A 16,629-nucleotide genomic window follows, 5' to 3' on the forward strand; every position below is an offset into this window, starting at 1 on the left:
CCTTATGTATTGTGCCCTAAACCATTCTAAATTTAAAATTAACATGTTTTTTTTCTGAGTTGTTTTCAGTGGGTAAAGAGGCCATGCATTTCTTCCTACAGAAATTAAGTATATTTTATGTCGGATTGCCAATGCTTCCTTTCTCATGAACTTTCAAACATACACATACACACATGTGAGCACGTACTTGCCCCTGTACATGCACAAACATCTTGGCATAAGTGCAGGGGATAGATCTTGAAGCCAGAATTTAATAACCTTCCCTCAGAAGCGCTGCTATTGTTGTTGTGATTGATGAGACAGTGATACTGGATGAGAGACTGTCATCTTTAGTAAAATCTGAAAACTGAGCTCTTCAAACTAGAGTCAAGACAGGCATTTTGTTGGGTGATGGAAATTTCTGCAGGCTTCACTTCAATCCCGTTGCATACATTTCTGTGTGGATAGGTAAACAGATAAAGACTAGAGATCCAGGCTGCAGTGAACAGCGACCACAGTACCCTGCGCTGTGATCTTGTCAGAACTAATTAGCTAGGCAAGGTCAAGAGTGGTCAGTAATTTGACAGGGGCTGTTTAGGGAAAACCAAGAACATTGTGGTGAGTCAGTTTCTCATCTTCATAAATCCCAACCGAACATACATATGAGCTATATTGAGGAGTTTCTGAGAACTTCCATGTGCAGAATGATGCAGATAATAATAAATAATAATAATAAACTTTATTTCTATCCCGCCCTTCTCCCTGAAGGGACCCAGGGCGGCTTACAACATATTAAAAACAGATTAAAACATAATTTAACAACAGATAAAAACATATTAAAAACACATTAACAGAAACCATAAAAACAGTAGTCAGATAAAAGTCAGAATAAAAAAGCATAAAACAGCAGTTCATAGAGGAATCAGGCCTGTAAAAAACAACTAAAAGATGTATAAAAGATGTTAAAAAGGCCATGAAGTCAGAAGGCTTGTTTAAACAGAAGGGTCTTCAGGCCTCACCGAAAAGTCTCAAGAGAGGGAGCCATTCTCAAGTCAAGGGGAAGTGAGTTCCATAACGCCATTTAATTTCAAGAATCCATATTAAAATTATTAGCCCACCCAACCTGTAAATTACTTCAAGTGCCTACATACTTTAACCCAATACTTTAACCCAATTTCATGAATTAAAGGTAATAAATTACTTCCCATATTAGACAACATTGTTCTACATCTGTCTGTTGACTTCTTTATATCTTTCTCAGTGTTAACATTAACAATCCCATTAACAAGGACCTAGCTAGAGACCACTTAGCTAGCAAGGTAAACAGATAAAGCAACCCCAGCACCAGTCAAAAAATGGCCTCTTTTCAGTTATTACATTAAACTGGCCTTCTAGAGGCACCAATGAAAATGCAACAGTCTATCTAAACTCTTGTAAGTGCAGTCTTGAGAGCATTTCATCCCCATTACCCCATTTACCTCTTCTCACTGTGCCCAATCACTGGCCTTATTTTCTTTTTCTGTCATTGTCATTTAAAAAAAAAAAGTGGAGGTAGGGGTAGCCAGCAGCACAAATATTCCTACCTCACAAAGAAGGGCTACCTTTCCCACAGTAGGGCGTCCCCCCCCCATTAACATCTTCCAGGGAGTAGGCAATGCAGGCTGTCATTGCTAAAGATCTTGTGGTGGGAGGATCAGAAAATAGGAAAGGTGCAGGTCCCAATACCCTCTTTTCACTCTCCTGAGATTTAATAAGTTGCTTGCATGCCTCCGAAAGATAAACAGGAAAATGTTATGTATCCAGGACAGATATAGTGGCAAGATGTTGATTTTTTTTAAAAAAATAGTGACAGTTGCAATGGTGAAGTTTTCTTTTTAACAGCAGCTTTCAAAAATCAAACATACATATATTTGGCTTTCCTTTTATAACAATGTCATGATATTGCTGTGTGGGAAAATCATTTGAGATGCATTGGACAATTACAGGAAAAAAGGAAGGTTAAAAATTCATTTTCTGTGTAGTATGTTACTTGAAAAGACACAGAGAAAAGGATGAAAGTTCACCTATGCTTTGACATGGAGAGCAAAGGACCAGAGAGAAAGAATATCTGAAAGAATTTTGACTGAAGTCTCCAGGGTGTATAGATACACAACAATCATTTTTAAATGAATTGGAAAAAATAATCTTTTTCTTGCAGTGAGTGTATTCCTATATACTGGAAAAATCAAGCACAGTATACAAAAACATATACATATTCTGGAATACTTACAGGAGGAAGTAACAAAATTAATTTTCATTTCATAATCTCCATGACAACTTTGGATCTATCCCAAATAACAGCTGGGTTCAAAATATATTCAGGAGACAAATGGGAATTAATGTTTTCTGCTGCCTTGTTTGTTAGGGAGAAGTCTGACCTTGTGTGGGGGATCCTTGATTATATCTTACAGAACTTTCCAGGCTATTTAATGAAATGCAACTTTGGAGAGTTGCCAGTTTAACTGGGAGTAGTGATACTGAGAGAGAGAATGTTTAAACCATGTGATTTTCCTAATCAAAATCATATATATACATGCCTTGTCACCCCTGGGAAAAACATACATGTACCAGTTAGGGATCTCCTCTTTACAGTTTGGTCTTAAAACAGTGATTTGAAGAACAAAAACATATGTACAAATACAGACTGAACTCTGGATAACTAAAATGTGCTTATCAGCAAGAATGACTTTTCTAAAGCAGCCACAGAGTTTGCCATGGCTTCAGTACAGTGGGTGTTCACTGAGCTGGGTTAAGAATTATTTAGTGCTAGGTTGGTTTGAATATACCTAATGAAGTTTCACTGCACTCTTATTGATTTCTCTGTAGGTAACAAGGGGCTGTTAATTTATCCTAAATTGATTTGCTCTGGTCAGCATGGTTTCAAAGTGCTAGGTGAAAATCTATCCAAGTCATAAGAAATACTGATGCATTATCAGAGGCGGCACAGTTCCAGTATACTGATTGTACGTTTCATGTTCATAGCATATACAGATATTGTCATGTTTACCTGGGGAACCATGCCACTGCTGCCTTCTGGTATCTGATCTAGCAACTAAACAAAGGCAGCATACCTGAGATGGCAGGAAATGTGTTCTTTGGAATAAAGGTGGTCAGCTACTTGGGTTTCTTTCTGAACTTTATTGAACCACATTCTGAGCTTACTGAGGAAAAGATAGATTCTGTGTCAGTACAAGGTAATGTAACACCAGTTTTTGTAAATGAACCTACTAATATTGAATCACTGTATTAACCTCCATGGATGCTCATCTATTAAGTGCCTGGAAATGGTAAATGAGATATGAAGGTCTCTTGCTCCTTCATCAACACAGACTTTTTTCCCTTCTGTTCTTTATAGGTGGAACTCTCTCCTAGGACATCTGTGTGATACCATACCCTGATCCCTCTTCCTTCAAACCCCTCCCCACCCCAGGAACCATCTATTCCACATTTGTTCCCATTCATTCCTTGTTAGCTTTTGTCTTGTAATTTTGGTATCCATAATTCTCTCTTTCAATCCTCTATTGTTTCCCTGCACTGGTATAGACTGCAGGCTCTTTAGGACTTAGTCACTCCATAAAGTAAAGTGTATGCTGATGGTGCTAAATAAAGACTTTAGAGCAAATTTTCATCAAGGGATTTTCAAGCATATCAATGTACTTCTTGACTAATACACCACGTAACTTTCACAAGCAAAAAGAATAACATCCTACAGTTTACTTGCCATGCAATACATAGAAGTCCTCAAGTCATGGCGAGACATTTGAAGCACAAATAATTCTACATAGTGTCAGTTGTATGTGATCCATGGGGAATCTCATCTTGTCTATCAGAGTCAAATTTCAAGAACCCTTAATGAAACAAACTGCACCACTTGATGTGGCCATAATTCCCCTTCTTCTCATTTGACACAGTCATGTCAAAACTTTTCAGAGAGGTTTCAAGATGTCTTCATTCCATTTCCATTACTCATTATGCTTTTAAGTGCCAGTGCATCATGAATCATACAGCACCTCTTCTGAGAATTGAAAATATTAATGAGTGCTTTGCAGAAATACATATATAGGGATGCACATGTGTCTCTTACTTCTGTCCAGGGCACTTAAGGGGTTTAACAAAAGAGACAGAAATAACCAAAAGGAACCAGTGCCAGTTTACTTACAATATTAGGGCAGAGGGAAAAGCAGGAGAATCAAGCAAATAGAATTTACCTCTTTTTTTTTGGGGGGGGGGGGAATCAACCAAGTAGAGGCAAGGGAATGTTCTGCAACTGACCACTGTTGTGAAGGGAGAGAGGGAGAAGGGGACGAGAGAGAGCTATGCTGTGGCTGGAGAGGGGAGGCGTGAGAAAAGCTGTGTCCCCTTCTCTTATGCAAAGGACCCAAAGGCAGCTGGGGAAAAATCCTTGTCTTTCACCCACAATACATATGTTTAAAGATAGACCAAAAAAAAAGGTGGATGGATCTGCCTGGAAATAGAAAATACAGTCTAACTAGTCTAAAGCAGAGTACTTTTCTTGGGTCTTTCTGATTAGTGCAATACCAAGGATGCTGAGGGAATGGTTGTGAGGAGAGATACAGAGAGAAAGTATGTAAGCAGGGAGTCGCAAAGCCTTTGAGGGCTGAGATCTTTGTGTGCCTTAAACTAGTGGCTCCCAAACATACCTGGGTCATGAAGCCCCTGCAGCCTCTTCTTCCTAGCTCAGATGGGCACTGCCATCTTGGATCTCGCAAAATCTTGCAAGTCCAAGAAGACAACACCCAAATCTCACATGATTTTACGAGATCCAAGATGGCAGTGCCTGGGGGAAGGGCAGGAGTGGCGATCAGGGACATCCCATGGCAACTTTGTGCCACTATACCCTAAGGCAGGGGTGTCCAAAGTTTTTGGCTGGAGGGCCACATCATCTCTCTGACACTGTGTCGGGGGGGGGGGCAAGGAAAAAAAAGAATTAATTTACATTTAAAATTTGAATAAATTTGCATTCGTTTACATAAATGAATATATTAAAGATGAACTTATATGAATGAATGAAGGTCTTGCAATAGCTCAAGGCCTATAAAAGGCCTTGCACAAAGCAAGGCTGACCTTTCCTTTGCTGCCTCTGCTGCATCACAGACATGAAACAGCAAGCAGTGGAGAGAGTCCTTATCCCACAGCTCACGCAAGAGGTCAGTCACCCTCATGCTGAGAGCAGTTGCGTCGGGCCAGTGCAGGCTCCAGCAAATCTTCAGAGAGCCAGAGGCTCATTGGAGACTGGGGGCCCCCTGAGGGCTGCATTGAGAAGCCTTGAGGGCCGCATGTGGCCCTAGGGCTGGGGTTTGGGCACCCCTGTCCTAAGGCATCATGAAGCCCACTTTGGGAACCCCTGCCTTAACCTAATAGGGCAAAAAAATATACATTTAGGTTGCAATCCTATACACACTTTTCTGGAAGTAGACCCCATTGGACACAATGGGATTTATTACTGAGCAAATATGCACAGGATTGCACTGTTAATTAGTAGATGAAAGGTGCTTTCCTTCAAGAGCAGCATTGCAGTCTCAAATTGCATTTGTACCCCTTTCACAACTTGATGCACAATCTGTATGTATGGTGAGTCCCTGTCCTAAAAATAATATTCCCTCTAAGAGTCCACACCAGTATGGGAACTCTTTCTTCAGCTGTGTGGCCTAGTGGCTGGGTCGTGACGCCATCTCTGGAAGCTCAGCAGTGACATCATTATGTCATCACAAACCTCTGAGTTTCCAAGCTCTGAGTTGCACAGAGCTTGGCTTGGAGGTACACGGCCAGGAGCCTTACAGGGAAGGCTGCCTAAAAGAGGATATATGAGGGCTATTCCAAAACTAAGTATCATTGTCTGTTAAAAAAACAAGACTTAAGGAAAATAATTTAATACAGCTCAGAGGTTAAATACCATGGCCACACTACATCTCCATGCAATCTCCATTTGAACTGAAGCAACTGACATGTCCTGGGACAAGCTTATTTATTCCCTCCAGGAAGAAGAACTTTCTTGACAGAAAGCTCAGCCATCTGGTAACTGTTCTGCTTGCATTATCATGCAGAAGAAGCAACCCCATGTCAGCATTCCTCTCCTTTTGCTCTCCTGCCTCCCAAGTGATTGCAGTCCTTTAAAGTTCTTCCTTTAAGGTCCCAGACTTGTTGGCATCCTTCAGTCTCAGAGAACTATGGTATCGCCCTCTGAATGGTGGTTCTGGAACAGAATGTCCTCTCCAGTGCGCGAAGCCTGGGTAAAGTAGATATGGAGGATAGACTGTTACCCATGCAGCAAATCCCCCCTCTCCACGTCACTGAAATGGTCCAATGGAAAGGCAGAGGCCAATAGGGTTGGTTCCAGCGGCTTCGCAGGAGTTGCCAGAACGTGACTGTGTTCAGCCATGAACTGCCTCAGGGACTCCGGCTCCGGATTTTACCTCGAGGTTGACTCCTGAAGCCTTTTCCATAACTGGATGTAGCCACAAGGCAGTGGAGGTTTGGGATCAGAGTTTTCCTTCTCTCAGATGAGCTGCCTTCCCAGGCTGATGAGTCCCATCTACCTGGTGGCCTCTTACAACAAGTACAGCCAAACTGAGGGCCTATTCTTATCCCCAGCCCCCAGGGGAAAGGTCCCAGAACACAGTAGCCAAACAGACAAGCAGTGAAAGTTTATTTGGCGAGTGCAGTTTAGGCTGTTTGAGCAGTAAGCTCCATAAGACAACTGCAGTTCAAACAAACTTCTCCAGCAAGAAGCTAATGGGACCTTAAAGGAAGGATCTTAAAGGAGGACAATCACCTGGGATTCAGGAGAGCAATTAGGAACAAAAGGAGAGGAATGCTGCTTCTTCTGCATGACAATGCACGCGCACACACAGCAACCTGCAGAATGCCTTATGAGCTAGCTGAGCCTGGGAGGAAAGTTCTTCTTCCTGGAGGGGATAAAGACCTTGTCCCAGGACATGACAATTGCCTCAATTCAGATGGAGATTGCATGGAGATGCAGTGTGGCCATGTTATTTAACTTCTTGAGCTGTATTAGATTGTTTTCCTTAAGTCATTTTAGAAATTTAAGAATAACTGAACTGACCAGCACCTCCCTCACCTGAAAGAGTTGCCTGGATCATCTGCCCCTAAACCTAGCCATTATGGAAACTCTTCCAGTTCAGTTTATATGTTCGCATCTGACCATTCCAATAGTGTGAATATGTGCATCCTTAGCCATTTTATTTTGCAGACACCTTAAAAATGAACACAAGGAAAAGCAATGTCAAAAAGAGTCATTCGTTTTGAAGTCACAGTTGTCATGTTCCTTCTGTTTCAGTCCGTCATTTGCCAAAATGACTTTCTGAACACCGCACCCTTTTCTTCAACAATGTTGTCAGTAAAGGAAATCCTACCAAAATTCCTGAAAAAGATTTCAGGTCCTTAACATCCTAACAGCCTGAGACTACATATGTTTACTCAAAAGTAAGTCCTATTGAGTTTAAAGGAACTTACTCTCAGGTAAGTGCAAAGTCCTAGTACTTTGGTAGTCCAGTCCTAACTAACTTCTCAGGTGGTGATGCAGCAGCGTTAAAGGAGCATCTGCTGTATCCAATGGGGAAGTTTTGGCCTTCAGAGGCCTCCTTGGGACAAAGGAACAGTTGTCTACTCAGTGGGTCTATTGGCCCAGTGGGTCTACTCAGAACTATGCCCTCTATATAGCTGTTGCAAGTCAGAGTGGATCCATGGATCAGGCCTGGGAAGAGGGCTACGATTCAGTAGACACTGCCACCACCAAACCCACCCCTTCCCAGGCCCAATCTCCTCTTTGCCCCCTCACCTCCCTATTCCACCCCTCTCTGCCTCATTTCAACCCTTTCCCACCTCCCTGCCCCCACTTACTGGTGACAGCAGGCATCTCTGGTCTGTTGGAATGTGGACATGGCAGCTTGCTGCTTGTGGAAGCGGCCAGGCCTCACATTCTGGCATGTTGTGTTTGCAACAGCTGGAAAGCATGTTACATTGCCAGAACACTTGTTCCAGAGGTGTAATGAATGAATAGGATTGGTCAAAAATGTTGAAGTCTCTCTAAAAAGTGCTAGAAAGGAACGAGAAATTTTCTTTCATTTTGGTGTCTAGTAAGAATGATCAGCAATGAAACTATCTTTCATGTTGATTTCCAATACACTGTTAGCCATGAAACTGTAGATTAGCATAAGGTCCCACATTTCACTTAAGCTGCATTTTCAACTTTGTGCTGTAAGATACAGTATACTCTGAACTGTGAGCTGATTATGAAGATGTTTAGAGCTTGTGTCTGGTGGCATTGGGTAGATCTTGCAAGTTTCCTGTTTTATTATTTGTGTGATTCAGTATTTATAAGCCTATATTGACACTTTATGTAATTTCAACAGATTAATGACACTCCAGCTTCTTATGATTTATGAAATACATATTAAAAGGGAAACCCTAATCAGAAGTCGTCATGTTCTTTTAGATGGTAACATAGGTGATACTGTGACTATAACGCTATGATCTAAAGATGTTTATTTGCAAATACAATCCATTCAATCCCTAGCATGTGTTTTTAGGATTGTAGTCTAAATTTTAAATAACATTGTGACATCTATTAACTGAAATTTTGAGATCTGGAGATTTCTGATGGAGAAATTATCTTTAATATTACATGGGGGCAATGGCTAACGACTTCAATGAAAATGCAACAGGAAACACATTAAACCTTTGGAGCTGTGTACTATTGTACATGATGCTTCCTGAAACATGGTGCTCTGAAGATACGCCTCCTTATGTATATCCATGAATAACATAAAGGAGTAAATTTGCTTCTTTGTCACTTACGGTTATCAGACGAAGGACAATAGTTCATAAGATCAAGAAAAGCTGCCCCTCTCAATTTTTTGTCATCTTTAAGTTCCTTGACACAATCACAGAATCCAAGAAAAGCCGTTTTCTGCAAATCTGCACAAACGCCATGTAAACAGATTTCTTTGAGTATATTGGTGTACACGTATCCCACTTGCCATTGCCACCGTAACCGGTTTTCCATGTTACTCTTTTGCTGGAGGTAAAAATATGAAAATTCAATCAAATATGTACCACATTTGTCACAAGATTACATTTCTAAGAAAAGAATTATATATCTTACAGCAGACAAGCTAGTATAGCATAATCCATCAGCCTGATCCAATACATGTTTACTCAGAAGTAAATTTGACTATGTTCAACAAATCCTACTCCCAAGTTAGCATGTGTAAGACTTCAGCCTTTGTTGCTTAAACCTCACAAAAAGAAGTACGAGTTTGTTTGCTCTACTGAGGAAATCAGCCATTAGCCACTCATGATGTTTCAGCTACAGGAGAATTAAATTTCAAGTTTATTCAATCAAAACAACTGGTCTGTTTATTCAGTCCTCCAGCTTGGAATACTAAGACCAACATAAACTTCAGGGACAAACAGTAAAGAAAATAAATGTGTTGCCTCTTTCCAATTTAGTGTTTTCAACAAACACATTTCCCTCCTACATCTAAATTAGTCTGGCTGTTACCTGCTTCTGAGGAGACACAGCGCTGGAAATAAAATCTCTCACTAGGTCCATTAAAACTTTCAAGCAGGACATGTTTAATTTGGCAGTCTCTCCAAGGACCATCAAGCCAAGGACTGATTCCAACCTAGATATTTCAGGGCAGAAAGGACAACATTGGTCCAGAATAAAATAATACATCAGTTTTTGTCAAGTAGAAAACTACAAGAGCAATTCATTTTTCCATTTGCTCAAACTAATTTTTGCTAATAAATACTAAAATCGATAGGATGTAGCATCAGTATCTTCAAAATGTCATTCCTTTTCATACTGATTGTAGGGAGGGGAGTGTTTTTGGCCCACCTTGTTGAAAAAAGACATGAGGTTTGAAGTTGGTTAAGAACTGGCTAGAGCTGGTTATGAACTGGTGTCAACCTCACAGTGGATCTGCTCCACCTGCCTAGTGTCATTACCCCAACACTGCAGCTGGGGAAACATAACTAAAACATACCACCTGGTTAGGGCAATGGAACAAGTCAGGCCTTTTGAGGTAGGTTTGTAGCAGCAAAGAGTCAGGATATGGAAAAGGATGGAAGGAGGGTCAGTGGCCACGTGTCCAGTGGATGCAATTGGAGTGAAGAATGTGGGTTCTGAGAGCAGCATGGGATGGGGGTAGCAGCATTTCCCCTTGAGGTCCAGCAGGTTCAACATTTGGGGGGAGCAGATAAGCTGCACACCTACCTAAAGGTGCTATTAACCCATTTATGCAAAACAAAACAGATACACAGTGAAGATACACAGGTCCTCTCATGGATTGAGAACTGGTTGGAGGCCAGGAAGCAGAGAGTGGGTGTCAATGGGCAATTTTCACAATGGAGAGAGGTGAAAAGCGGTGTGCCCCAAGGATCTGTCCTGGGACCAGTGCTTTTCAACCTCTTCATAAATGACCTGGAGACAGGGTTGAGCAGTGAAGTGGCTACGTTTGCAGATGACACCAAACTTTTCCGAGTGGTGAAGACCAGAAGTGATTGTGAGGAGCTCCAGAAGGATATCTCCAGACTGGCAGAATGGGCAGCAAAATGGCAGATGCGCTTCAATGTCAGTAAGTGTAAAGTCATGCACATTGGGGCAAAAAATCAAAACTTTAGATGTAGGCTGATGGGTTCTGAGCTGTCTGTGACAGATCAGGAGAGAGATCTTGGGGTGGTGGTGGACAGGTCGATGAAAGTGTCGACCCAATGTGCGGCGGCAGTGAAGAAGGCCAATTCTATGCTTGGGATCATTAGGAAGGGTATTGAGAACAAAATGGCTAGTATTATAATGCCGTTGTACAAATCGATGGTAAGGCCACACCTGGAGTATTGTGTCCAGTTCTGGTCGCCGCATCTCAAAAAAGACATAGTGGAAATGGAAAAGGTGCAAAAGAGAGCGACTAAGATGATTACGGGGCTAGGGCACCTTCCTTATGAGGAAAGGCTACGGCGTTTGGGCCTCTTCAGCCTAGAAAAGAGACGCCTGAGGGGGGACATGATTGAGACATACAAAATTATGCAGGGGATGGACAGAGTGGATAGGGAGATGCTCTTTACACTCTCACATAATACCAGAACCAGGGGACATCCACTAAAATTGAGTGTTGGGCGGGTTAGGACAGACAAAAGAAAATATTTCTTTACTCAGCGTGTGGTCGGTCTGTGGAACTCCTTGCCACAGGATGTGGTGCTGGCGTCTAGCCTAGACACCTTTAAAAGGGGATTGGACAAGTTTCTGGAGGAAAAATCCATTATGGGGTACAAGCCATGATGTGTATGCGCAACCTCCTGATTTTAGAAATGGTTTATGTCAGAATGCCAGATGCAAGGGAGGGCACCAGGATGAGATCTCTTGTTATCTGGTGTGCTCCCTGGGGCATTTGGTGGGCTGCTGTGAGATACAGGAAGCTGGACTAGATGGGCCTATGGCCTGATCCAGTGGGGCTGTTCTTATGTTCTTATGTTCTTATGATTGAAAAAGAGAACAGAGGGATCAGGAGTTGGCTCAACAGTAGCTTGTTGTCATGGGGATAAGAGGGGACCGCTAGACCATGAATGTGGGCTTTAGCAGGATTCAGCTGCAAGGAATGGAAAGGGTTGTATGCCTCTGGTCAAGTGTGAGAGGTGTGTGGCAGGGCAACCATGGATCCAGGGAAAGAAGCAAAAAAGGTGATGAGGGGAAGAAGACTCCTAAGCACCCTCCTCCAATATCATCCCCACCACTACCTTCCTTTTTGAGGAATGAGGATGATATGCGGGATATTATTACTGTTGTTGATATTTATATAAAGCTTTTCAAGAGAAAAGGTTTACCTAGAGGTTTATTATTTATTACCAGTTTACAGTGATTTACTTTCTTTTTACTGGTTTCTGGTTTCTGGATTATGCTGCTTTTAAATTAACTTGATGTAAAATATAGTGTCATGCAGCCTCCAGAGTCAACAAAAAATTATTATCTGTGAATCCTAATAACTGTACTCATATGAGGGAAGAGCAGTTAGCAGGCTAATTAGACAAGTAGGTATTTGTCATAATTAAATGTAGAAGGATCATATAATCAAAGGTTACTGTTCACTGACAAAAAGACTGGAAAAGGTAGGTAGTCAGGCATTGATGGGATCCGTGCTATTACATTTAATTCCACTTGTTCATTAAGGAGGAATTTATATATCGAGCTAATAAATTCACAAATATCAGCAAGGATCACCTAATATGAAGACTATTCACATAATACAAATTAGACATTTGTTAATATGGTCAGAGTCTGAAAAAAGAAATATAATAAACTAAAAGATGAAACCATGGAAAGAAGGAATGGAGGAGGGGCAACAAATTCATTTTGAATGGTATATGAAGAAAGGAGGTAAAGGAAAATGTGATTTGTGTTCCAGATGACAGTCACAGAGTCTTTCACAAATCTGTGGTGAGTTCACACTCATACATGCATGTTCATCACTTGATGCCTCAGTTATAGTACACATCCTTTTTATGTACATGGCCCCAAGTTCAATCCTGGCATCTTCCCTGATGTCAGTGCAAGCTTCCCTACTGAAGCACAAAGTGGCATTGGGAAGGGGGGGCACTGATTTGGATCAGGACTGTAGCAAGGAAAAGGGTTAAAGCCCTCCTCTACCACAGTGAGATCTGATCCAGATAGGTGAAGTGTGTCATCATCTCCCCACAGTGACAGTTATTTATAATACTAATACTACTACTACTAATAATAATAATACAGGTATTTATATACCGCCTTTCTTGGTCATCAGATTTCTCCTCAGACTTTATTCAAGGCGGTTTACATAGGCAGACTATTTAAATCCCCATAGGGATTTTTACAATTGAAAGAAGGTTCTATCTTTCAAGAACCACAACATTTCAGATGTTTCTTTCTGATCTGGTTTCACATTCTGGCTTCCATCCTCTCACGCTCAAGCAGATGGAATAACTCGGCTCAGCTTGTCAGCTGCTTCAGGGTCGCAAGGTGCTGGTGGCCTCGAACTGGCGACCTGCAGATGTTATCTTCAGGCAAACGGAGGCTCTACCCTCTAGACCAGACCTCCTGCTGGTCTGGTCTTTATTTATTAGATAAATGTTAATGGAAGACAGGGCCATTGATTGTCAAATGTGACAGGTTATTACAGAGCAATACAGCTTGGAAACTGCTGTGCTATGGAGATCTCCTGCTGCTGGTCAGAAGAGGGAGTACATGTGTCCCCCCTCTATCTGTGGGAGTGTGCCGTAACAGGACTTAAGGCAGCGAATCATGAGATCCACTGCCATAGTCCCTGCATTGGACAGGGTTGTCCATCAATCAGTTAGATTAGTGATTTTTTTAAATAGATATTGTGAGGATTTTTTAAATGGATATTCCCCTGAGGGCTGGGGATAAGAATAGGCCCTCAGTTTGGCTGTACTTGTCATAAGAGGCGACTGAACAGCCACCAGGTAGATGGGACTCGTTAGCCTGGGAAGGCAGCTCATCATTTCCTTTCATCAGAAGGAAAACTCTGATCCCAAACCTCCACTGCCTTGTGGCTACATCCAGTTATGGAAAAGGCTTCAGGAGTCAACTTCGAGGCAAAATCCGGCGCCGGAGTCCCTGAGGCAGTTCATGGCTGAACACAGTCACGTTCTGGCAACTCCTGCGACGTCGCTGGAACCAACCATATTGGCTTCTGCCTTTCCATTGGACCATTTCAGCGACGTGGAGAGGGGGGATTTGCTGCATGGGTAACAGCCTATCCTCCATACCTACTTTACCCAGGCTTCGCGCACTGGAGAGGACACTCTGTTCCAGAACACTATTCAGAGTGCAATACCCTAGTCTTCCGAGACTAAAGGATGCCAACAAGATTGTGAGGTATAGGCCAATCCAAATTCCTTAAGTTTGGTGTGCTTGTGTGGCCTATAAGCTGATCTATGGTATTTATCAAAAAGTTGTGCTTTTTCTAGCTCACATTTTTTGCATTTCAAATAAAAACATAATTAACACAGTTCTTATAGTTGGCAACCTTCAGTCTCGAAAGACTATGGTATCGCGCTCTGAATGGTGGTTCTGGAACAGCGTCTAGTGTGGCTGAAAAGGCCAATTTGGGAGTGACAATCCCTTCCACACTGGGAGCAAGTGCAGTCTGTCCCTGGTCTTTCTCCCTGGCTATGGGCTATGGGCCTTCCTTCTTTGCCTCTCTGCCTCAGTCTGTTGGCCAAGTGTCTCTTCAAACTGGGAAAGGCCATGCTGCACAGCCTGCCTCCAAGCAGGCCACTCAGAGGCCAGGGTTTCCCACCCTTCTAACACAGTTCTATAGAAATGTCATCTGAACAAGGTCAATAGAGATAAATAGCATAAAAGAAGAGAGAAATGACTTCAACAGAACATAACATTAAATAGAATATATAGCATCATTAAAAAATATTGATTAATTTTGCAAATTGTAGGAAGTTTCCTTCTCTGCTCCTATGAATGGCATTCAAAGTGTCCAGAAGAGGCTGTGTGGGGCTTAACCAAGTTATGATATCGTGAAAAAATATCTGTCTATGAATAAACAAAGATGCCAATTTAGATATTCAGTATATACATTAATTCTAGGGACAACTGTCCTCAAAACCCTCTTCAGCTCTGAGAAAAGGTAGATGACCATTTCCCTATCTACAGTTGTTTATCTGCAGCACTATAACAGCCTCTTTCTGTGGGCTTTCAGTCCCATTGTCCGAATCTATCCCAAGGCTTCCTCTGTGATATATGAATAAAAATGATTCATCAATGTCAACGCACTATGGCAAGCTAATGGTGTTACAGCAACACTCTCTTTTCATTCAGAGTTAGTCATACAACAGGGTTGCCTGAAAGAAAATGCCCTTTCAGAAAAAGTGACCAGAAGTCATTAACTCTCCCCTATAGACGTATAAAGGAAAAGAATGTTTTAGAAATAATAGAACAAACTCTGACTGTGTGAAGAAATGAAAAATGATTCCAGGAGGCCTTGCTGTCAACACCAAAAGGCAATGGATATGTGATACAGCTTTGGCCAAAGTCCTGAAAATATAACTGGTGAAAAAAACATTCTTACACAGTGTTCCCCATTTTAAGAAAACAACAACCACCCAACACATAGATCTTAATCAGAAGCCATCTGAATCAATAAGGTGATGCATGAATTGAATGCATTTTAATGAAACTTCCTCTGATGCTTTTAATAATCAAGTAATTATAAACAGGAGTTCCTAAAGATGTCAAAAGGGCGTGAGCTCAAAAGCCACTATGCTAAAACCATTCAATCTGAACTTATTTGGCATGTTTCTACTGACAATTTAATTTTTATTTCACGATATCTCTTCTATTTCAGTCTGAAATAAAGATAGCATCTTCACAATTTTTTTTCCTTTTTCCCCTTAATGTACTAGGCTTTTTCTAATATAGATGAAAAGCAAAAAGAACCACCCATAAGGAAGATAGATACATACAATTGCTATTATAGGTAGGGTGTGTGTGTTTATCAAGATTTTTGGGTGTGTGTGCTGCTATTCAAGATTTTTGAAAATCTTGGTTACTTTAAAAATGGACAGGTGGTTCATAGCTTTAATAAATAATGGGACGTCTCCCCTCACTTTCATTTGCATGTGTCCTGCTTCTCATTCCCTACTTTCTCCCCCCCTCCCAAAATCTGCCAGATCTTTAATGCATGTTCTGAGTCTGCACTGTATTAACTGACCCAACAAGACTTAATGCGACACCAGAGGGCCTCTGTATTTTTGCTTGCAACGTTAAAACTGTCTCTAAAGCTATGACTTATACTACCTACATCATGGAGTGGACTATAATGCATCTGAGCTAAGAGGCACCGTTTAAATGATGGTTCTATTATATTTAGAAGATGGAGACCAACTGTCCCTATTCACCAAAGCATGACAACTTCCCCAATATCTATTTGCTCGTGTCTTGTTGTAGATTATGAGCCCTCTGGGACAAGGATTGATTATTTCACATAGTGTGCTGTGTAAATCTCTGTGTGATTTGTTTATTTTTTGTTGAAAAGTGTTATGTAAACATTTTAATATTACTATCACTACTACTACTACCACTACTAATATTATTACTGTTAATAATAAGTGCAAGATCAGTGCTCTAAATAAAAAATGTAGCAGAGGCATAGAGTGGAATGGTTATATTTCAGAAAGCATTTCTGTTTATGCTTTATGCCTAGGCGTAATACCAAAACACTGAAAAACACCTGAACATCCTGGGTGTAAATGAAATTACTATGCACCAACCACAGAAAGCAGCCTTACTTGGGACAGTACTCATATTACGAAAATATCTCTGAATATCCTAAATCCTTGAAAGGACCCAATATTCAACAGGCCAAATCCAGCCACTAACATCTGGTGGACTGTGCATATTTTTCCATCATCATCATCATCACCGCCACAGTCCACACGAACCTGTCTCATAGAAAAGGAGAGCAATTGATATATTTATGGGGATTCCAGGATTTTTATTTTGGCCTCTTTGATCTCAATCAGTAGTGATCAAATCAGCCAGTGAACCCTAAGACAAGAGGA

At 41.3% G+C, this 16,629-nt stretch overlaps 1 protein-coding gene across 1 annotated transcript in view; it reads right to left on the minus strand.

Moving 5' to 3' along the window:
- TMEM232 (transmembrane protein 232) overlaps positions 1-16,629 on the minus strand; it is a 175,278-nt gene that overhangs the window by 109,181 nt on the left and 49,468 nt on the right. The window contains exons 10-11 of the mRNA XM_066612559.1: positions 9,563-9,686; positions 8,857-9,076 (exon numbers count right to left, since the gene is read on the minus strand). Of these exons, the coding sequence (XP_066468656.1) occupies positions 8,857-9,076; positions 9,563-9,686 (344 nt within the window). The remainder of the gene's footprint in view (positions 1-8,856; positions 9,077-9,562; positions 9,687-16,629) is intronic.

The sequence above is a fragment of the Tiliqua scincoides genome, chromosome 2, assembly GCF_035046505.1.
Source record: "Tiliqua scincoides isolate rTilSci1 chromosome 2, rTilSci1.hap2, whole genome shotgun sequence".
Lineage (NCBI taxonomy): Eukaryota > Metazoa > Chordata > Lepidosauria > Squamata > Scincidae > Tiliqua > Tiliqua scincoides.